The 23,399-nt window shown below is 48.6% G+C and overlaps 1 protein-coding gene across 6 annotated transcripts in view; it reads left to right on the plus strand.

Moving 5' to 3' along the window:
• The window catches only part of LRRCC1 (leucine rich repeat and coiled-coil centrosomal protein 1), a 267,597-nt gene that overhangs the window by 146,774 nt on the left and 97,424 nt on the right, over positions 1–23,399 (plus strand). For all 6 annotated transcript variants that reach the window (XM_063924032.1, XM_063924034.1, XM_063924031.1 and 3 more), the window contains 3 exons: positions 6,238–6,418; positions 6,502–6,650; positions 7,445–7,649. In XM_063924032.1, coding sequence (XP_063780102.1) covers positions 6,238–6,418; positions 6,502–6,650; positions 7,445–7,649 — 535 coding nt within the window. The remainder of the gene's footprint in view (positions 1–6,237; positions 6,419–6,501; positions 6,651–7,444; positions 7,650–23,399) is intronic.

Consider the following 23,399-nt stretch of genomic DNA (forward strand, 5'->3'; position numbering starts at 1 on the left):
TAAAATGTATATACACTCACACGGGTGTTATACTGCGACCAGCAATCGCCTCAGCCTGGATGTGCAGTGCTGGGGTGGCTTGGTCGGATTCCCTGACTGACAATATTGATACCCTGGATAGGGACAGTATATTACTGACTATAGAGCATTTGAAAGATGCATTTCTATATATGCGGGATGCACAGAGGGATATTTGCCGACTGGCATCAAGACTAAGTGCGCTGTCCATTTCTGCCAGAAGAGGGTTATGGACGAGGCAGTGGTCAGGTGATGCTGATTCCAAAAGGCATATGGAAGTATTGCCTTACAAAGGGGAGGCGTTATTTGGGGTAGGTCTATCAGACCTGGTGGCCACGGCAACTGCTGGGAAATCCACATTTCTCTAACGTCCTAAGTGGATGCTGGGGACTCCGTAAGGACCATGGGGAATAGCGGCTCCGCAGGAGACTGGGCACAAAAGTAAAGCTTTAGAACTACCTGGTGTGCACTGGCTCCTCCCCCCATGACCCTCCTCCAAGCCTCAGTTAGATTTTTGTGCCCGAACAAGAAGGGTGCACACTAGGTGGCTCTCCTGAGCTGCTTAGTGAAAAGTTTTAGGTTTTTTATTTTCAGTGAGACCTGCCTGCTGGCAACAGGCTCACTGCATCGAGGGACTAAGGGGAGAAGAAGCGAACTCACCTGCGTGCAGAGTGGATTGGGCTTCTTAGGCTACTGGACATTAGCTCCAGAGGGACGATCACAGGCCCAGCCATGGATGGGTCCCAGAGCCGCGCCGCCGGCCCCCTTACAGAGCCAGAAGACAGAAGAGGTCCGGAAAATCGGCGGCAGAAGACGTCCTGTCTTCAACAAGGTAGCGCACAGCACTGCAGCTGTGCGCCATTGCTCTCAGCACACTTCACACTCCGGTCACTGAGGGTGCAGGGCGCTGGGGGGGGCGCCCTGAGACGCAATAAAAACACCTTGGATGGCAAAAAATGCATCGCATATAGCTCCTGGGCTATATGGATGAATTTAACCCCTGCCAGAATACATAGAAAAACGGGAGATAAGGCCGCCGATAAGGGGACGGAGCCTATCTCTTCAGCACACTGGCGCCATTTTCCCTCACAGCTCCGTTGGAGGGAAGCTCCCTGGCTCTCCCCTGCAGTCACTACACTACAGAAAGGGTTAAAAAAGAGAGGGGGCGCACTAATTACGCGCACTATTAAAGATACAGCAGCTATAAGGGGAAAAACACTTATATAAGGTTATCCCTGTATATATATAGCGCTCTGGTGTGTGCTGGCAAACTCTCCCTCTGTCTCCCCAAAGGGCTAGTGGGGTCCTGTCCTCTATCAGAGCATTCCCTGTGTGTGTGCTGTATGTCGGTACGTTTGTGTCGACATGTATGAGGAGAAAAATGATGTGGAGACGGAGCAGATTGCCTGTAATAGTGATGTCACCCCCTAGGGGGTCGACACCTGAGTGGATGAACTGTTGGAAGGAATTACGTAACAATGTCAGCTCTGTATAAAAGACAGTGGTTGACATGAGACAGCCGGCTACTCAGCTTGTGCCTGTCCAGACGTCTCATAGGCCGTCAGGGGCTCTAAAGCGCCCGTTACCTCAGATGGCAGATATAGACGCCGACACGGATACTGACTCCAGTGTCGACGGTGAAGAGACAAATGTGACTTCCAGTAGGGCCACACGTTACATGATTGAGGCAATGAAAAATGTTTTACACATTTCTGATAATACGAGTACCACCAAAAAGGGGTATTATGTTCGGTGAGGAAAAACTGCCTGTAGTTTTCCTGAATCTGAGAAATTAAATGAGGTGTGTGATGATGCGTGGTTTTCCCCCGATAACAACTGATAATTTCTAAAATGTTATTGGCATTATATCCTTTCCCGCCAGAGGTTAGGGTGCGTTGGGAAACACCCCCTAGGGTGGATAAAGCGCTCACACGCTTGTAAGGGCTCTATCCTCTCCTGAGATGGCCGCCCTTAAGGATCCTGCTGATAGAAAGCAGGGGGGCATCCTAAAAGGTATTTACACACATACTGGTGTTATACTGCGACCAGCAATTGCCTCAGCCTGGATGTGCAGTGCTGGGTTGGCGTGGTCGGATTCCCTGACTGAAAATATTGATACCCTAGATAGGGACAGTATATTATGGCCTATAGAGCATTTAAAAGATGCATTTCTATATATGCGTGATGCACAGCGGAATATTTGCCGACTGGCATCAAGTCTAAGTGCGTTGTCCATTTCTACCAGTAGAGGGTTATGGACACGACAGTGGTCAGGTGATGCGGATTCCAAACGGCATTTGGAAGTATTGCCTTATTAAGGGGAGGAGTTATTTGGGGTCGGTCTTTCAGACCTGGTGGCCACGGCAACAGCTGGGAAATCCACGTTTGTACCCCAGGTCGCCTCTCAACATGAGAAGACGCCGTATTATCAGGCGCAGTCTTTTCGTGGGCAAGCGGGCAAAAGGTTCCTCATTTCTGCCCCGTGACAGAGGGAGAGGAAAAAGGCTGCAGAAATCAGCCAGTTCCCAGGAACAGAAACCCTCTCCCGCCTCTGCCAAGCCCTCAGTATGACGCTGGGGCTTTACAAGCAGAATCAGGCACGGTGGGGGCCCGTCTCAATGAATTTCAGCGCGCAGTGGGCTCACTCGCAAGTAGACCCCTGGATCCTTCAGGTGATATCTCAGGGGTACAAATTGGAATTCGAGACGTCTCCCCCTCGCCGTTTCCTAAAGTCGGCTTTACCGATGTCTCCTTCTGACAGGGAGACAGTTTTGGAAGCCATTCACAAGCTGTATTCCCAGCAGGTGATAATCAAGGTACCCCTCCTGCAACAGGGAACGGGGTATTATTCCACACTGTTGTGGTACCGAAGCCGGACGGCTCGGTGAGACCGATTCTAAATCTAAAATCTTTGAACACTTACATACAGAGGTTCAAATTCAAGATTGAGTCACTCAGAGCAGTGATTGCGAACCTGGAAGAAGAGGACTACATGATGTCTCGGGACATCAAGGATGCTTACCTTCATGTCCCAATTTACCCTTCTCACCAAGGGTACCTCTGGTTTATGGTACAGAACTGTCACTATCAGTTTCAGACGCTGCCGTATGGATGGTCCACGGCACCCCGGGTCTTTACCAAGGTAATGGCCGAAATGATGATACTCCTTCGAAGGAAGGGAATTTTAGTTATCCCTTACTTGGACGATTCCCTGATAAGGGTAAGATCCAGGGAACAGTTGGAGGTCGGTGTAGCACTATCTCAGGTAGTGTTGCGGCAGCACGATTGGATTCTCAATATTCCAAAATCGCAGCTGATTCCGACGACTCGTCTTCTGTTCTTAGGGATGATCCTGGACACAGTTCAGAAAAAGGTGTTTCTCCCGGAGGAGAAAGTCAGGGAGTTATCCGAGCTAGTCGGGAACCTCCTATAACCGAGCCAAGTCTCAGTACATCAATGAGATGGTTCTGGGAAAAATGGTGGCTTCCTATGAAGCAATCCCATGCGGCAGATTCCACGCAAGAACTTTCCAGTGGGACCTGCTGGACAAATGGTCTGGGTCGCATCTTCAGATGCATCAGCGGATAACCCTGTCACCAAGCACAAGGGTGTCTCTCCTGTGGTAGTTGCAGAGTGCTCTTCTTCTAGAGGGCCGCACATTCAGGACTGGGTCCTGGTGACCACGGATGCCAGCCTGCGAGGCTGGGGAGCAGTCACACAGGGAAGGAATTTCCAGAGCTTATGGTCAAGCCTGGAGACATCACTTCACATAAATATCCTGAAGCTAAGGGCCATTTACAATGCTCTAAGCTCAGCAAGACCTCTGCTTCAAGGTCACCCGGAGTTGATCCATTCGGACAACATCACGGCAGTCACCCACGTAAACAGACAGGGTGACACAAGAAGCAGAAGGGCAATGGCAGAAGCTGCAAGGATTCTTCGCTGGGCGGAAAATCATGTGATAGCACTGTCAGCAGTATTCATTCCGGGAGTGGACAACTGGGAAGCAGACTTCCTCAGCAGACACGACCTCCACCTGGGAGAGTGGGGACTTCACCCAGAAGTCTTCCACATGTTTATAAAACTCGACAAGTATTGCGCCAGGTCAAGGGACCCTCAGGCAATAGCTGTAGACGCTCTGGTAACACCGTGGGTGTACCAGTCAGTGTATGTGTTCCCTCCTCTGCCTCTCATAACCAAGGTACTGAGAATTATAAGATGGAGAGGAGTAAGCACTATATTCGTGGCTCCGGATTGGCCAAGAAGGACTTGGTAACCGGAACTTCAAGAGATGCTCACGGAGGATCCGTGGCCTCTACCTCTAAGAAGGGACCTGCTCCAGCAAGGACCCTGTCTGTTCCAAGACTTACCGCGGCTGCGTTTAACGGCAGGGCGGTTGAACGCCGGATCCTGAAGGAAAAAGGCATTCCGGATGAAGTCATCCCTATCCTGATCAAAGCCAGGAAAGATATAACCGCAAAACATTATCACAGAATTTGGCGAAAATATGTTGCGTGGTGCGAGGCCAGTAAGGCCCCGACGGAGGAATTTTCAACTAGGTCGATTCCTACATTTCCTGCAAACAGGAGTGTCTATGGGCCTGAAATGGGGGTCCATTAAGGTTCAAATTTCGGCCCTGTCAATTTTCTTCCAAAAAGAACTAGCTTCAGTCCCTGAAGTTCAGACGTTTGTGAAAGGGGTACTGTATATACAGCCTCCTTTTGTGCCTCCAGTGGCACCTTGGGATCTAAATGTAGTTTTTGGGTTCCAAAAGTCACATTGGTTTGAACCACTTAAATATGTGGAGTTAAAATATCTCACATGGAAAGTGGTCATGCTGTTGGCCCTGGCCTGGGCCAGGTGCGTGTCAGAATTGGCGGCTTTATCCTGTAAAAGCCCTCATCTGATTTTCCATTCGGACAGGGCGGAATTGAGGACTTGTCCTCAGTTTCTCCCTAAGGTGGTTTTCAGCGTTTCACCTGAATCAACCTATTGTGGTGCCTGCGGCTACTAGGGACTTGGAGGACTCCAAGTTGCTAGACGTTGTCAGAGCACTGGAAATATAGGTTTCCAGGACGGCTGGAGTCAGAAAATCTGACTCGTTGTTTATTCTGTATGCACCCAACAAGCTGGGTGCTCCTGCTTCTAAGCAGGCTATTGCTCGTTGGATTTGTAGTACAATTCAGCTTGCACATTCTGTGGCAGGCCTGCCACAGCCAAAATCTGTAAAAGCCCATTCCACAAGGAAGGGGGCTCATCTTGGGCGGCTGCCCGAGGGGTCTCGGCTTTACAACTTTGCCGAGCAGCTACTTGGTCAGGGGCAAACACGTTTGCTAAATTCTACAAATTTGATACCCTGGCTGAGGAGGACCTGGAGTTCTCTCATTTGGTGCTGCAGAGTCATCCGCACTCTCCCGCCCGTTTGGGAGCTTTGGTATAATCCCCATGGTCCTTACGGAGTTCCCAGCATCCACTAGGACGTCAGAGAAAATAAGAATTTACTTACCGATAATTCTATTTCTCGTAGTCCGTAGTGGATGCTGGGCGCCCATCCCAAGTGCGGATTGTCTGCAATACTTGTACATAGTTATTGTTAACTAAATCGGGTTATTGTTGTTGTGAGCCATCTTTCCATAGGCTCCTCTGTTATCATGCTGTTAACTGGGTTCAGATCACAAGTTGTACGGTGTGATTGGTGTGGCTGGTATGAGTCTTACCCGGGATTCAAAATCCTTCCTTATTGTGTACGCTCGTCCGGGCACAGTATCCTAACTGAGGCTTGGAGGAGGGTCATAGGGGGAGGAGCCAGTGCACACCAGGTAGTCCTAAAGCTTTACTTTTGTGCCCAGTCTCCTGCGGAGCCGCTATTCCCCATGGTCCTTACGGAGTTCCCAGCATCCACTACGGACTACGAGAAATAGAATTATCGGTAAGTAAATTCTTATTTTAAGTAGTGAGAGTAATCTGCAGTTATTGTAGTGTTAATAGTAATGTAGTTAAGTCTACTGCTGTAAAAGGATAAATAAGTTTACGTTGAACTTGAACTGTCCCAAGATGATCTTGAGATCCTTGGGACTGATTAATGTTTCTTTAATAAAATCATTTCTGCAAATACTTTTGAATGCTGTTTCCTTACTATATAGTTACAGTTGTATGAAGGGCTCTAAAACCTACATACTGTATGTGTCACCACTGTGTGTTACTGACATTATTTCATAGTGTGTCAAAGAAAAGTCCCATCACCCCCAGGAAAACAGAGACTGCCAGTAGTGTCTCTACAGAAAGAGTAGACACTGACAGTGCAGAAAGGGTCCGCGCCAAGCTCACTGGAACTCCAACAATTCAGAGGGGCAAGACACAGGCATTTGTATCCAATTCAGTAGAGCAGTCAACATACAGGGTAAGCTTCTTAATCCTATATTATATTGCGTGCAGTAAACTGTAGCAAGAGTTCTTTGTGATTTATCGGCATTGATGCTGCAGGCACTTGTACAAGAATTGGATCAGGAGCGAGAGCGAAGGTGGAAAGCTGAGCAACTAGTGGTGAAGTTATCAGAAAACATCAAAGAGTTACAGTGCCAGGCAAAAGAAGAGAAAGATATTAACAGCATGGCTGTGTATACTACGGACAGGTAGGAATCATCGGTTCTCTCTTGTCTATAAGACCAGTAGGAGGCAGGACACGATTATCGCTCACACTCAGAATTAACTTGCTTAATCATAATTTTAAAGTATTATTTCGCTTTAGACTGCATATTACAGTGACCATCTTATTAGATATGATAGTCTCCCAATTAAAAATCAGCATATATATGATAGACGTCCCTGCCTTTTTGTGGTTTTAGAGTATAGCTAGCCTCAGGTTATGATCTGACCTACTAGCTGATAAATGTGTTAGTTTCCAATTTGGCCGCAAACTCACAGATCCCATATTGCTGCCTCAGTGTGGTTGGTCGATCGCTACCAGTAGTGGTCACTTGTCATGCCTTTGTGTCCGGCAACCTCTAAAATACCGGCAGGTATCTTGCGTTCACCATCATCCTTATTGGTCAGTGATGCTCCACACGGAAAACTATTTCGGGTCAATTCAGTCCAGCTATCTCCATAGCCAAAAACAGTATATATGTTACCACCCTAAAGGCCAACTGTGCCTGTAACTTACTGAAAAGGTAGATTGTATCCCTAGTGATTTAGATTTATTTTTTTTGTGCTACGTAAGCATGATATCAAAATTATTTCTCTTAACATTTAAACCTTTCTGGCCGCAGTATGTCCGTGTGGTCCTCTCAATGTAGAGTGTTTCATAAGAAGTTCTTTCTTCCTTATCACATTAGAGACGTCTTAGTCACAGTTAGACACTCTTTACGAGACTGCAGCATGGAAGATATAGTAATCGGACATTTATTCTTATTGCACTGTATTGTAGGATTAAAGAATTATTCTTTAAGGAAAAAAATGAAAAATCGGCGCTACAAGCACTTTTGCACCAACTGAAAGAAGACAATAAGAGACTTACAAATGAAGTAAAAAAATCTGCAAGTAAAGAGGAAGACTACGAACGAGCTGTTAGAAAGTTGGAAGATGAACTGTCCAAAGTGGAGACGCAGAGGATACAGCAAGAAGCATTGGAGGTATACAGTAGCTAGAGACACTGTATCAGTGTTCTGTAAAAGTCTGACAAGCCTGAATACAGGTTACGGCTACTGACAGCAATCACAGATACGTATATAGAGGTTTCACAGCTTATTAGAGGATGCTCCCCTACAGGTTGCAACTTTCCTGACACTAATCCCATTGAAAAACTCTGTAGTCTGCGCAGCCTGTAATATCTCATAGCATAACTACTGGCTGCTTTACACTGCACAGCCCATGTATTGTATGTGAACTTACCAGCGCACAGGCCCCTGACAGTAGCCACAGAGCCTATGACACGTGAGACAGATGCCATATTGCTCATCCCCTTGCATTTGATAAAGTCTCCTTGGCATGAGCCCCATTGCACTTGGTATAGACCCATTTCTACATGCCCCATCTAACTGGTACAGTATCCATTGCACAGACCCTACTGCAGTGGCAGCCTACAAGCTACCATTGTCTACATTGCATCTGCCCTATGTCACATGACACAGACATTATTAAACGAGCTTCCTAACATTTTGCAAAGCACCTCTTTCACCATCATTTCATTATATGTACCCTGTGTCACTTGCATGGACAGCAGGGCAACCGTCACAGCCATAAAGGGGTGGTGGATGGTAGGTCGACAATCAGTAGGTCAATACTATATGGTTGACAGTCAAAAGGTCGACATGTAAAAGGTAGACAGTACAAAAGGTATATGGTCGTTAGGTCAACACAGCTTAGGTCGACAGTCATTAGGTCGACCGCTGGTCATTAGGCCGACATGTACTAGGTTGACGGGTCAAAATGTCGACATGAGGGTTTTTTTAAACAAAAAATAATAATTTTTGGGATTTTTTCATACTTAACGATCCACGTGGACTATGATTGGAACGGTAACCTTGCCCGAAGCATGGCGAGAGTACATGGTGCACTAATTGTGGTTCCCCGTCACTTTACGAAGAAAACGACGACAAAAAAAGATTTTAAAAAACATGTCGACCTTTTGACCTATCGACCTAATGCATGTCGACCTTCCATGGTCGCCCTAATGACTGTCGGCCTGAGTTGTGTCTACCCAATGACCCATACCCGTACAAAAGGTCAACTGATTCAAAATGTCGACATGACTAAGGCTAAGACATAAATGGTGAACACATGTTTTTGGGTTTTTCCAATTTTTGCTTAATTTATTATCCATGTCACCATTTATTACCTTTTATAGTAACTTGTGGCAAGCGATTTTGAGTGAGCCACCTTGCCCAAAGCACGTGCGAGGATACACGCTACTACTAATTTGGTTTACATACGGTTAAACATACAAAATGACATCAAAAAATAGAAAAAGTTTGAGTCAACCTTTTCACCCTGTCAACCTTTTTTTACTGTCTACCGTTTTTATGTCAGCCTTTTGACCTTGTTGACCTATTTACTGTCAACCTGTTAATCCACACCAGCCATAAAGTCACTTCACCCACCACTTGGCAATTGCTGCAGAAATAACGGCACACATTTCACTTGACATGTTATTCCACGGGCTCTATGGTTACTGGCACAGGCCCTTGTACTCCATTGCACAGACCCCCCCGTACACACACTTCATACCTTTTTATAGTCCAAACTTTCTGGTTCCTGGGCCAGAGCTTATACGCTACTGTACAGTACACCACTTTTTCAATGTTTCCCTCCGCACTTGGTTCTTTCAGAAATGACATTTAGGGCCGGATGTAAAGCCGTCCAAGTTGGCCAGAGGTGTGGGTTGGCGGCCAATCTGACTTTTTTTTCTTTTCTTTAAAGCAGCAATCATTTGCAAGGCAAGGTTTAGTCTTGTAAATGATTGCCGCTTTAAAAAAAAGTTCAAATTCACCCAGCACCCTGTGCCTCCGGCCAACTCGGACAGCATTACATCCGGCCGTTACTGTTTTAAGAAGTGCTGCTGTAATATAAAAAGCTAAGAGCTGTGGTGGCATGGCTGTGGCCAAGAGAGGGCATTTCTGTGCACGTATTTTGCAATTACCCCATGTTACAACCTTTCTGGGATGCGTTGAATGCCTTTTTCTGCAGCACGGTACGTTGGTTTCCACAGGGAAACATCGGGGGTTGTAGAGTGGATCTGGATCAAGAGGCATCAACAGGTAAAGCATTAGCTATCCCAGGATGCATAGGGGCCTCCTCTATAACCCTGCTTCCAGGAACTGTGAGCTCAGTTTTAAGTTGGTGCCTGCAGCAGCAGGTCTCTGAACAGGGGGCTGTGCTGTGCAGCCCTGAAAGGTTTTCCTACTGAAAGAATTTGACTTTAGTAACTGGGCTGGCAGCACTGTAAGTCAGTGTGACATTCAGTGCTGCAACTCCATCACATCCCAAGCGCCGCCGCATACTCCCGCTGGCCTGGTTCCCGGGTACCTGCGGCGGAGGCATCCCCACTTAGGCACTGTCGCAGACTGCTCTCCTGGACTGCGTAGCTGCTACGGGGAGGAGGTAAGAGGGTCTCTTAGTTGGGACCTGCCAATAAACCGCGATCTGTCCGCGGTCTGGGGAGACCGACCTCGGCGCTGGTGTGGACTGTCACTGGGCAGGGACCCCACTAGACCACCAGGGCATTCAGAGCGCAGGTCAGGTGTATTAACATCAGTTTAATGGGGCTCCATAGTACCTGGGGTGAAGACCAGCATAGGGGAGGTGGCACTTAACTTGTACCCCCGGCCCAGGGCGCCATCTCCTGCAGATTTTTTGCCCTGGAGCTGCCTCACTCCCTCAGATACTTTGGGCGCCATCTTTCAGAGAGCAGCAGCAGGTCTCCGGGATTGCTGGGCAAGGTCTCACATGTAAAGCCATCGGTGTATATCGCTGTGTCTTTACATTCACTTGAGTATCCTACATGTCTTAGAGACAGCACTAGTTGAGAAAAGGTGTACATTGCAGTCCAGTGCAGCATTATTGTGATATAATTTCTGTATTGCATGTGACTGTGTGCCTGTATCTGCTGTGTGGTTTCACTTTCAGTGTTTCCCAGATATAACGGTCACTGTATTCTATACCCTGGGCTAGGTGCATTTGGGTCAAACAATATAGTTGTGCACAGAGTTTATCTGTATACCTATATAAGTATAGTACTCCTGTGTTACAGTCACATTATACCGTGTCTTATTCCACAGGTTATTGTATTTGTCTGGCTATATAATCGTACTGTGTAAGTCCAATTGTTTACATTGTGTAATGTCTAACAAAAAGGGCAGCAAATCTGCGGAAGCTCCTGCAACATGCAGAGCATGCTCTGTGGATTTGTCAGAGGGGGAATTATTGCATGAGGGTCTCTGTACTGCTTGTCATGCACCTTCCAGTAAGTCCGCAGGCCCTGCACTTAGTCAGGAGCCTCCATGGTCAGCATTCACTACCCTGCTGGGTGCTCTAGTGGAGCCGGGAGAAAAAGTGCTTTGAATAGCACGAAACGCGTTGGTGGACAAGTGGGACTTCAGAGGGGAGCAACACGCTGCCGCCAAGCAGCTCCGGCGGTACACGGACTGACGTCACCTCCCGGCTTTGCAGTTACACCTTCCTCCCGCTGGACGCAGCGGTGAGCTCAGCGATTTAACACCGCCGGCCACGGACAGCCCTAACATCGACGGCTGATGAATCCCGTGGGTAAGGTAGGGACAGTTAGGCTCCGAACATCCAACTCTGAATACCACCAACTTATCTCTTTCTCAAAAGAGCTGTAAACAATCGTGTTTTTAAAAAACTAATTATTATTTTTTACAGGTGCCACATTCATTTACACATTTTTCCCATTCACCTACTAGCGCTCATTTTTTCATTTATACCTACTGTTAATCCACCTTGGGCGGAAAATTTGTCTAACCAACTGCAACAACTAAACCAGTATCTGGTTAGACAGAAATCTACCTCGGGTCACTCCCGTGTCCCTGGTCCTTCTAATTGGGCTGCTTCCTCCTCACAGTCTACAAACCTTTCTGGTGTCTCATCTGAAGAGGAGGGGGAGCATACAATCCTGTCGGACACTGAATCCTGTGTTACTGACGAGGAGTCTCCCTTATTGATAGATGTCCCTGCCCTGGTGGTTGCTCTTAAACATATCCTGCAAATCACAGATGAGGAGGATTCCACTACTGTGGCAAAGAAAACTGATAAGTTGAAACAGCAGAAGGTGGTTAAAACTGTATTATTCCATTCTGATCATCTAGTGCACATTAGATGGGAACCCTGGCCAGGGAAGAAATTTCCTATTCCCAAACGGGCTTTGGCTTGCTATCCTCTCCCTGCAGAGTTGTGTAACAAATGGGAGACTCTGCCGCCAGTGGAGTCTCTTGTCACCCGCCAAGTGGTGTCGTCCACTCTGCCTGTCACCTGAGGGAGACGTCAGGAAAGCGTGTTGAAATCTACATATATACTCCCTTACAGGGACTATTCATAGACCCACTATACCTACCTCTTGGGCTGCAAAAGGTATTGAGGCGTGGGTTCAGGCATTAGAGGAAGAGCTGCCCGAGGATATCTCTGAAAATGCCAGACAATACCTGTCTTGTGTTACCACCGCTTCATATTCCATTTAAGAAGCGTCCTCTGAGGCGGGTGTATTGGTGGCCAAGGCGTCAGCTACGTGTGTCCTGGTGCATACTGTTTTTGAGTTTGTGGAAAGTGGACTTGGACTCGAAGACTTTGGAAGTCCTCCCCTTCACTGGGAACATTTTGTTTGGGGAAGACCTAAATAAAATTGTGTCTGAACTGGTAGCTGCTAAGACAGCTTTTCTCCCCACTACTAATCCTTCTCAGAAGGCAAAAATTAACACTTTTTCGCTCCTTTCAGCCTCAAGGGAAAACCAAAGGTCAGACATACCATAGACAATCTCGCGTTTCCAAAACCTCAAAGGCGAAGCAGTCTTGGGCAGCCCGTCAGCCTGCTGCAAAACATGAAAAGCTTGCTGCATGAGGGGGGGGGCCTGGGAGGCCGACTTCAACAGTTCGCCCATGTCTGGCTCACGACCACTTCAGACGCTTGGGTACTGGAAGTTGTCTTTCATGGGTACACTGTCTCATTGAAGAGGCATCCCACTCACCAGTTCTGCACAACTGCTCTCCTATTGAAACTGTTGAAAGCGCAGGCTCTACAAACGGTTGTAAGTTCCCTCCTGGGTAATGGAGTGGTTGTGCCGGTTCCTCAGCCCCAGAGGCGTAGAGGTTATCACTCTATCATGTTTCTGGTCCCGAAACCCAATGGGTCACACCGGCCTATACTCAACCTCAAATCTTTGAACAAGTCTGTGACTGTACCCAAGTTTCGTATGGAAATGCTGCGCTCAATGGTGCTGGCTATGGAACCCGGAGACTATATGCTATCCATGGATATACAGTGCAGGATGCATATCTGCATATTCCTATTGCCATCTCACATCAGCAGTTCCTACGGTTTGCTATTGGTGACCTTCACTACCAATTCCAGGCTCTGCCATTTGGACAGGCTACAGCTCCTCGGCTCTTCACCGTGGTCATGGCCGTGATGGCATCCCACCTCCATCACCAGGGAATCAGAATCCTCCCTTTCTTAGACAAACTACTGTTTCTGGCAAGTTCACACCAAGTCCTCATCAGTCATTTACAGCTGACGGTGAATTTCCTGTAAGCCCACGGGTGGCTAATAAATTGGGAAAAGGTCATCACTGGTCCCAGCTCAGAACATGGTGCACTTAGGGGCACTCTTGGATACATACAGTCAGACTGTTCCTGTCTCCAGACAAAGTCCTGAAACTTCAGGACAGCATAAGGCGCTTCCTTCATCGCCCCAGAGTGTCGATATACTCAGCGATGAGAGTACTTGGCCTGATGGTGCCGTCCTTCGACATGGCAGAGTACGCTCATTTTCACTCTCTTCCTCTGCAACGGTTGATCCTATCCAAGTGGGATGTCCTACCTCATAAGATCAGGTACCAAATAGTCTCTTTGACTCCGCATGTTCAGGGATAAGGAGCGGTGTTGGAGCAACACTCATTTGAGGTTCATAGGACCAAGGAAGAATCTCTCGTCCTGCCTCTGGTACGGAACAGGCCTGTTCAGGTACAGTCAGACAACCCACCACAGTGGCATACATAAACCATCAAGGAGGCACTTGAAGCCGTGTGGCAATGTTGGTGTGAGGATACGGGGTTCTTCTAATCACTCAGACACAGAGCCGATGAAACCAAAGTGATGGTTTATTTCGCACAGCACACAGGAATAGATAATTCACAGGAAACAGAAGTAAATATAGCCCAGAAACAGTATGCAGGTAGCAGTCCAGATAGTAAGTCCCAGTAGAGGATTTAGGTCCACAGCAATTCCACACAGAAGTTCTAGATAAACAGGTCCACACAGCAGAACGATCACTGAGTCCACACAGCAGTGATAGCAGATTAGTCCATGCAGTAGTAAGTACATATAAGTCCACACAGCACTGGTGATGTGTTCCACAAGGTACCCTGGCAGAGAATCACCCCTTAGCCAGAGTCCTGCAACTAACATCCAGAGCTGACCTGCGCAACCTCTTTTATAACCTTCCAAATGCCCATCATGCCGCGCTCACCTGGGGAGGACACAGGTTCCTGATTGGTGGGACCCCACCTCAGGTATTTCCCTACTCCCTCCCACAGCTGGCCTTCTCCTGCTGACCACATGCTGGGTCAGGCTCCGCGTTGTCTGTGTGAGACCAGGATGTAACAGATGACAGTAAACAGAAGGAACAATGACAGGGAAATTGGTTTAAGTCCTGATTGTCCCCTGTGGAGGAGAAGCTTCAAAGAGACATTACCTGGTCCTCAAATGTATTTCCTGTGTGACCATATGAGGATCATAGATGGACTCAATAGGCATAGCAATGATAACCTGTAATAACCTAATACCAGACTGGCATCCTCCTACAATAACATAACATGACAGCACTAGGTGCCAGGTCACAGCCCACCTGTATTTACCGGGGTAAGATTATAGTTCAGAATATATAGGCTAATGGATGAACACGCACATGGGGTAATAGTGACACAAGCCAGAGAGACATGGGAATAAAAAGTACATTAAACGCTATAAAGATTGAAACACCACAAATACAGTATTAGCCCCTGCCTATATCTTTACAGTTGGAAGTGTCAAAAATCCTCTGTTGGGCGCAACGCCATCTGCCCGCCATATCGGCAGTGTCCATTTCGGGTGTCCTGAACTGGGAAGTGGATTTCTTCAGTCTTCAAGATGTTCACTCACGAGAGTGGAGCTTTCATCCAGAAGTCTTCCAACTCCTGGTGGACAGATGGGGCCTACCAGATGTAGACCTCATGGCGTCTCGACGCAATCACAAGGTTCCGATCTTCGGATCAAGAACCAGGGAACCTCAGACAGCATCCGTGGACGCACTGGCAGTTCCGTGGAACTTTCAGCTGCCTTACATATTCCCTCCGGTGTCACTCCTGCCCAGGGTACTGCGGAAGTTCAAGCAAGCAGGAGGAATGCTAATTCTAGACGCTCCTGCATGGCCCAGACGGCATTGGTTCTTAAACCTGCAGGCTCTATCAACAGGGCGTCCACTTCTACTTCCTCAGCGTCAAGACCTCCTTGTTCAGGGCCCTTGTCTCTACCCAGACCTGGACAGACTGGCTTTGACGGCGTGGCTCTTGAAGTGTCACTTTTGAGGGCCAAAAGATTTACCGAGGCAATTGTTCAGAGTATTCTGAAGGCTCGCAAACCGGTATCTGCCCGGATTTATTACAGGGTTTGGCATTCTTACTTCCCCTGGTGTGCTGTTAAGAATTATGAAGCTTATAGATTCAGAACTTCCAGGATTCTGGCTTTTCTACAAAGAGGCTTAGACTTAGGTCTTCGTCTGGCCTCCCTCAAGGTTCACATTTCTGACTTGTCGGTATGATTTCAGCGCAAGATTGCCTCAATACCTGATGTTCATACTTTCACTCAGTGTGTTCTACGTATTAAGCCTCCCTATGTCCCTCCAGTGGCTCCATGGGACCTGTCTTTTGAATTGAAAGCCCTGCAAGAGTCTCCCTTCGAACCTCTTAAATCAGTGGACCTTAAGTGGCTCACGGCCAAGGTCATGTTTTTGCTGGCTGTTGCCTCCGCAATAAGGGTTTCAGACTTAGGCGCTTTGTCCTGTCGTCCGCCCTTTCTGATTTTCCACAGAGACAAGACAATTCTCCGAACCAGGCCCAGTTGCTTACCTAAGGTGGTGTCCTCTTTTCACCTGAACCAAGAGATTGTGGTCCCGGCCTTTATCTCTTCAGACTTGTCGGCTAAAGAACAGTCTTTAGATGTGGTTAGGGCTCTCTGTGTCTATGTGGACAGGACTGCCTCTATTAGACGGCGTGATGCTCTATTTGTCCTATTTGGATTCCACAAACATGGTTGGCCTGCGAATAAGTAAACCTTGGCTATATGGATTAGAATGGTGATTGCACATGCTTACGCGCAAGCTGGTCTTCCAGCGCCTGCTACAATTAAGGCCCATTCTACATGGTCTGTTGGACCTTCTTGGGCGGCCCGCTGTGGCACGTCCGCAGAACAATTGTGCAAGGCAGCTACTTGGTCCTCTGTGAACACGTTTCTTAGGTTCTATGCCTTTGATACCTTCGTCTCCCAGGATGCTTCCTTTGGACGCCGGATTCTCACATCCGCTAAGGCGCGTCCCCTCCCTTGAGGAACTGTTTTTGGACATCCCAGATGTTTCCCTGTGGAAACCAATGCACCCTGCTGCAGAAAAGGAGAATTATGGTAGACTTATCATTGTTAACTCTCTCTGTGACGTACATTGGGTTCCACAGGTCGCCCACCCTGACGCACCTAGCTTCTTTGGGTTTGTATGGCATTAGCCACTGGTACCTTCTCCTGTCATGAGATTGTTCTTATGTGACTAACATCTGCCTTCTCTCTTGCCTGCTCCTGCATTGTACTGGTTAACAAAACTGAGCTCAGAGTGCATGGAGGCGGGGCTATGCATCCTGGGACAGCTACAGCTTTTGCCTCTGGATCCAGATCCACTCTACACCCCCCGATGTTTCCCTGTGGAACCCAATGTACTTCGCAGAAAGAGAGTTAACAATGGGTAAGTCTTCCATAACTCTCCTTATTGTCACTGAACTCCCTGTTGGCTATGCTTCAGTGGTATCCTCTTGTTCTCAAATCAGATCGTTAGGTCCTTGGACATCTCCTGATAATGGCTCAAGCAGTTATCGCACAAACTGGAAAGTCCTCCTCCATGCCCACTATAGACAAGGTTATATCAAAGGCCCAGTAACATTTTGAAATGGAAACTGTGGAATCGCAATACTCCACCCATACTTCATCACCTATCATGAAATGGTATCCTTGGCACCTCTGCATTACGGAAGGAGAGGGGAAACTCCAGCCGCTCTCCCCATTCTCCAGGACTCTGTTCCCTACAATTTAACCTAATCCCCCTAATAGAGTCAACCTCTAAATCTTTGGTTGGTTAGTGTTATTTCGCTAATCTTACCTTGTGCTACTGACAGCGCCGGTACTAGGGTGTTCAGCGCCCCCTGCTAACTATAAATTTGCGCTCTGCCATACTTTACAAAGGAACAGCGCATATAATGCCCCCTGTAGCAGTGACACGTATACACATAATGCTCCCTGTTGTAGTGCCGTTTATGCACACAAACCCTGTAGTAGTGATGTTTACACACGTAACGTCCCCCTGTAGCAATTACGCTTACACACGTAACGCACCCTGTACCAGTGACGCTTGCACACATAACGTCCCCATGTACCAGTGACGCTTGCACTCGTAACGTCCCCCTGTACCAGTGACGCACTCGTAACGTTCCTCTGTACCAGTGACGCTTGCACTCGTAACGTCCCCCTGTACCAGTGACGCACTCGTAACGCCCCCCTGTACCAGTGACACACTCGTAACGTTCCTCTGTACCAGTGACGCTTGCACTCGTAACGTCCCCCTGTACCAGTGACGCACTCGTAACGTTCCTCTGTACCAGTGACGCTTGCACTCGTAACGTCCCCCTGTACCAGTGACGCACTCGTAACGTCCCCATGTACCAGTGACGCACTCGTAACGTTCCTCTGTACCAGTGACGCTTGCACTCGTAACGTCCCCCTGTACCAGTGACGCTTGCACTCGTAACGTCCCCCTGTACCAGTGACGCACTCGTAACGTTCCTCTGTACCAGTTACGCTTGCACTCGTAACGTCCCCCTGTACCAGTGACGCACTCGTAACGTCCCCATGTACCAGTGACGCACTCGTAACGTTCCTCTGTACCAGTGACGCTTGCACTCGTAACGTCACCCTGTACCAGTGACGCTTGCACTCGTAACGTCCCCCTGTACCAGTGACACACTCGTAACGTTCCTCTGTACCAGTGACGCTTGCACTCGTAACGTCCCCCTGTACCAGTGACGCACTCGTAACGTTCCTCTGTACCAGTTACGCTTGCACTCGTAACGTCCCCCTGTACCAGTGACGCACTCGTAACGTCCCCATGTACCAGTGACGCACTCGTAACGTTCCTCTGTACCAGTGACGCTTGCACTCGTAACGTCCCCCTGTACCAGTGACGCTTGCACTCGTAACGTCCCCCTGTACCAGTGACGCTTGCACTCGTAACGTCCCCCTGTACCAGTGACACACTCGTAACGTTCCTCTGTACCAGTGACGCTTGCACTCGTAACGTCCCCCTGTACCAGTGACGCACTCGTAACGTTCCTCTGTACCAGTGACGCTTGCACTCGTAACGTCCCCCTGTACCAGTGACGCACTCGTAACGTTCCTCTGTACCAGTGACGCTTGCACTCGTAACGTCCCCCTGTACCAGTGACGCTTGCACTCGTAACGTCCCCCTGTACCAGTGACGCTTGCACTCGTAACGTCCCCCTGTACCAGTGACACACTCGTAACGTTCCTCTGTACCAGTGACGCTTGCACTCGTAACGTCCCCCTGTACCAGTGACGCACTCGTAACGTTCCTCTGTACCAGTTACGCTTGCATTCGTAACGTCCCCCTGTACCAGTGACGCACTCGTAACGTCCCCCTGTACCAGTGACGCTTGCACTCGTAACGTCCCCCTGTACCAGTGACGCACTCGTAACGTTCCTCTGTACCAGTTACGCTTGCATTCGTAACGTCCCCCTGTACCAGTTACACTTGCACACGTAACGCCCCCATGTACCAGTTACGCTTGCACACGTAACGCCCCCCTATACCAGTGTCGCTTGCACACATAACGTCCCCTGTACCATTGACGCTTGCACGCGTAACGCCCCCCTGTATCAGTGATGCTTGCACACGTGAGGCTTACACGCGTAACGCCCCCTGTACCAGTGACGCTTACACACGTGACGTCCCCTGTACCAGTGGCGCTTACACACGTAACACCCCCTGTAACAGTGACGCATTCGTAAACCCCCCCCCCGTAAAAGTGACGCCTGCACTCGTAATGTCGCCCTGTACCAGTGACGCTTGCACACGTAATGCCCCTATGTACCAGTAACGCTTGCACTCGTGACGCCCCCTGTAGCAGGGACGGTTATACAAGACGCACCTCTAACAGTGACGCATACACACATTAGCCGCACAGTCACACATACACATACTGTACATACATTACACACACACACACACACACACACACAGTCACACATACACACTCATACATGTACACAGATACTGTATACACACATACAGATACTGTATACATATACACACATATACAGTACACACACACACTTTCACTCATTCTCTTTCCAGCCACTTACATAAGGAAGTCTGGCAGCTCATCCTCCTGTGTTGTAAGCTTCAGCCTGGTCCCGTGTAGCTCCGCCCCTTTTCCCCATTTAGCTACACCTTCTTTTTGGTCTGCACACTGCACCCTGAGTCTGTGGGAGGGGAGAGGAGGCTTCATGCTGCCGCTGCCTGTGTCAGAGTGTGACAGGCGCAGTAGTCGGCAGCAGCAGAGACATCAGCTCAGCACAGGGATGTAGAGCAGGGAGAGCGCCTCTCCATCCTTGCACCTCCCTGCACTGCATCCCTTTGCTGAGCGCTAAGCGCCGTGCATGGCTACTGACTGAATATTCTGTGTTGTGCTGAGAATATAAGCTCTCTCCCTTCTTCCCCTGCCCTTCCCCCTTTTCTTTTTTTTTCTCTATACCCTATACAGAAATACTTAATAAAAATGTAATATTGAAGAGAGAAAAAAGTAAAACCTGAAATAAGTGCCTTTCCCTTCTGGAAGAAAATTACTGCAGTAATGGAATAAGTGTAGCGATCTATAAATTACAGCTTTATTATCTAAAAAAATATATTTCATAGTATGAAGCATCAATTCAAAATCACACAAGTAATGTGCAGAAATGAAACAAACTGAAGTAAGCAATAAAAGAATTAAAAGCATTGTATGGTGATATAAAAACGTATGTGTCAAGATAGAGCACCAGACTTAGCCAAATTACAGCTTTCGAATGATCATTTTACTTTTACTTTTATCAGTGATTATGAGCATTGCTTACTTTAATTGCTTCATTTGTTGCAGACTGGACAAGGCTGGGAAATGTAGGTTACTCACTTAGGTTTAATCCTTTATTTCATATCTCTGACCTGGGGTTAGGCGTTACCGCAGCCATGTGTAATGCTTGGTAAATCATAGAATTATTTTCCTGGTCTACACTTATGTTTCTCTTACGTCCTAGAGGATGCTGGCGTCCACATTAGTACCATGGGGTGTAGACGGGTCCACCAGGAGCCATTGGCACTTTAAGAGTTTGAGAGTGTGGGCTGGCTCCTCCCTCTATGCCCCTCCTACCAAACGAAGTTTAGGAAATGTGCCCGGAGGAGCCGGTCACAGCTAGGGGAGCTTTCCAGAGTTTTATTTTTAGAGTTTATTATTTCTCTAACGTCCTAGAGGATGCTGGGACTCCGTAAGGACCATGGGGATAGACGGGCTCCGCAGGAGACATGGGCACTTTAAGAAAGACTTTGACTGGCTCCTCCCTCTATGCCCCTCCTCCAGACCTCAGTTTGATACTGTGCCCAGTGGAGACTGGGTGCATTTCAGGAGCTCTCCTGAGTTTCCTGTAAGAAAGCATTTTTGTTAGGTTTTTTATTTTCAGGGAGCCTGCTGGCAACAGACTCCCTGCATCGAGGGACTGAGGAGAGAGAAACAGACCCACTTCTCGGAGTTCAGGGCTCTGTTTCTTAGGCTACTGGACACCATTAGCTCCAGAGGGATCGGTACGCAGGTCTCACCCTCGCCGTCCGTCCCAGAGCCGCGCCGCAGTCCTCCTCGCAGAGCCGGAAGAAAGAAGCCGGGTGAGTATGTGAGGAAAAGACCCATCTGAGGCGGCAGAAGACACTTGGTAACGCACAGCACTGCAGCTGTGCGCCATTGCTCCCCTTCACCTCACACACTCCGGTCACTGTAAGGGTGCAGGGCGCAGGGGGGGGGGGGCGCCGACGCCCTGGGCAGCAATATAAACCTCTCTTATGGCACAGATGTATATATACATGTACGGCTGGGCACTGTACATGTATAAAAAGAGCCCCCGCCATGTATTGAAAAAATTGAGCGGGACAGAAGCCCGCCCGACCTATTGTCGTGCCTGTGGCTACACGTGACTTGGAGGATTCCGAGTCCCTTGATGTGGTCAGGGCTTTGAAAATTTACGTGGCCAGAACGGCTAGGATCAGAAAAACAGAAGCACTGTTTGTCCTATATGCAGCCAACAAGGTTGGCGGCCCTGCTTCAAAGAAGACTATTGCTCGCTGGATCTGTAACACGATTCAGCATGCGCATTCTACGGCAGGATTGCCATTACCGAAATCGGTTAAGGCCCATTCCACTAGGAAGGTGGGCTCGTCTTGGGCGGCTGCCCGAGGGGTCTCGGCTCTAAGCTGTGCCGAGCTGCTACTTGGTCGGGGTCAAACACCTTTGCAAAGTTCTATAAGTTTGATACCCTGGCTGAGGAGGACCTCCTGTTTGCTCAATCGGTGCTGCAGAGTCATCCGCACTCTCCCGCCCGTTTGGGAGCTTTGGTATAATCCCCATGGTCCTTACGGAGTCCCAGCATCCTCTAGGACGTTAGAGAAAATAAGATTTTAAACCTACTGGTAAATCTTTTTCTCGTAGTCTGTAAAGGATGCTGGGCGCCCGTCCTAAGTGCGGACTACTTCTGCAAGACTTGTATATAGTTATTGCTTACATAAGGGTTATGTTATAGTTTCATCGGTTTTGGGACGATGATATGTTGTTCTTCATACTGTTATCTAGATAGTATATCACAAGTTATACGGTGTGATTGGTGTGGCTGGTATGAATCTTGCCCTTGGATTAAAAAAATCCTTTCCTTGTACTCTCCGTCTCCTCTGGGCACAGTTTCTCTAACTGAGGTCTGGAGGAGGGGCATAGAGGGAGGAGCCAGTGCACACCCAGAGTCAAAGTCTTTCTTAAAGTGCCCATGTATCTTGCAGAGCCTGTCTATCCCCATGGTCCTTACGGAGTCCCAGCATCCTCTACGGACTACGAGAAAAAGATTTACCGGTAGGTTTAAAATCTTATTTTTACAGGGAGGCTGCTGGCAACAGCTTCCCTGCTACGTGGAACTAAGTGGGGGGAGTAGTGTCCCCCCTGCGGGGTCTGAGCCACTATCTCCACTGATAGGACACTGAGCTCCTGAGGGGATAGATTGTTCTCCGCCACAGGGGATCGCTCACCCCAGCATAATGCCACCACCCCCTTACAGAGCTGAAGATTAGTGGCGAGTGAGTCACCGACCCCCCCTAGCAAGCGGGGGGCAGTGTGAAGATGGCGGCATCAGGGTGCACGGAGACTCGGTGGTACATAGTGCAGCACTGTGAGGGGCGCCCTGAGCCAGCGCCTACACCCTACACTGGTCACACAGCCTGTCGGGGTCCCGGGATCTCAGCCAGCATAAATCCTCAGGCCAGTATAATCCTATGAAGAGCGGGAAGACAGCGCCATTTTGGGGGCGGAGCTTCTCCTCAGAGCAGACCCAGCAACGTTCAGCACCATTTTCCTGCCTGCACAGCGCTGTCCAGGAAGAGCAAGTTCCTCCGCAGCAACTCCAGCTATCTCTCATGGTACCAGGGGGTTGTAGAAGGTGGGGGGGAGGCTGCAAAACGACTGTGTAACCTATTAAGGTGCACAGTCAGCGCTGACAAGGGGTCTCCCTTTATATTAAAAGCGCTGTGTGTGGGTTGGCTCCAATCTTTGTGTCTCTCTTGCCATTCTTGGGGGTGAAACTCTGTCTGTCCTCCCCTGTATGTGTGTGGAGTGTCTGTGGTCTCCATTAAGCAATGTCCAGGGACTCTGTGTCATATGCTGCAGAGGATATGTCCTCTTCCATGTAATCAGGATTGCACTGGTTTAGCACAGATTCCAGCAAGGGAGCCTGGGTGGTTATCCTCTATCAAATCTATGATTTCTCAGATTTCAAATAGGGTTGCACAAAATGAATCTGCAACTCAGGCTTTACAGAACCCTATGGCAGTCTGGCCCAGTTCTGGTACATCAGGTCTCCCCGCTGTATACTCACATAAATGTGCTCTTGCACAGATCATGCAGGATGATACAGATTCTGATACTGCAGACGATGATGGGGATGTGTTGCGGGGGGCGGCATCTCTTGCAAAAGGGGTGCAGTTGATAGAGGCTATTAGGGATGTGTTGAATATTGCTGATACAACACCCGAGCAGGTTGAGGAGGCTTACTTCACTGAAAATAAG

This window comes from Pseudophryne corroboree, chromosome 5, assembly GCF_028390025.1.
Source record: "Pseudophryne corroboree isolate aPseCor3 chromosome 5, aPseCor3.hap2, whole genome shotgun sequence".
In the NCBI taxonomy this organism is placed as follows: Eukaryota; Metazoa; Chordata; class Amphibia; order Anura; family Myobatrachidae; genus Pseudophryne; species Pseudophryne corroboree.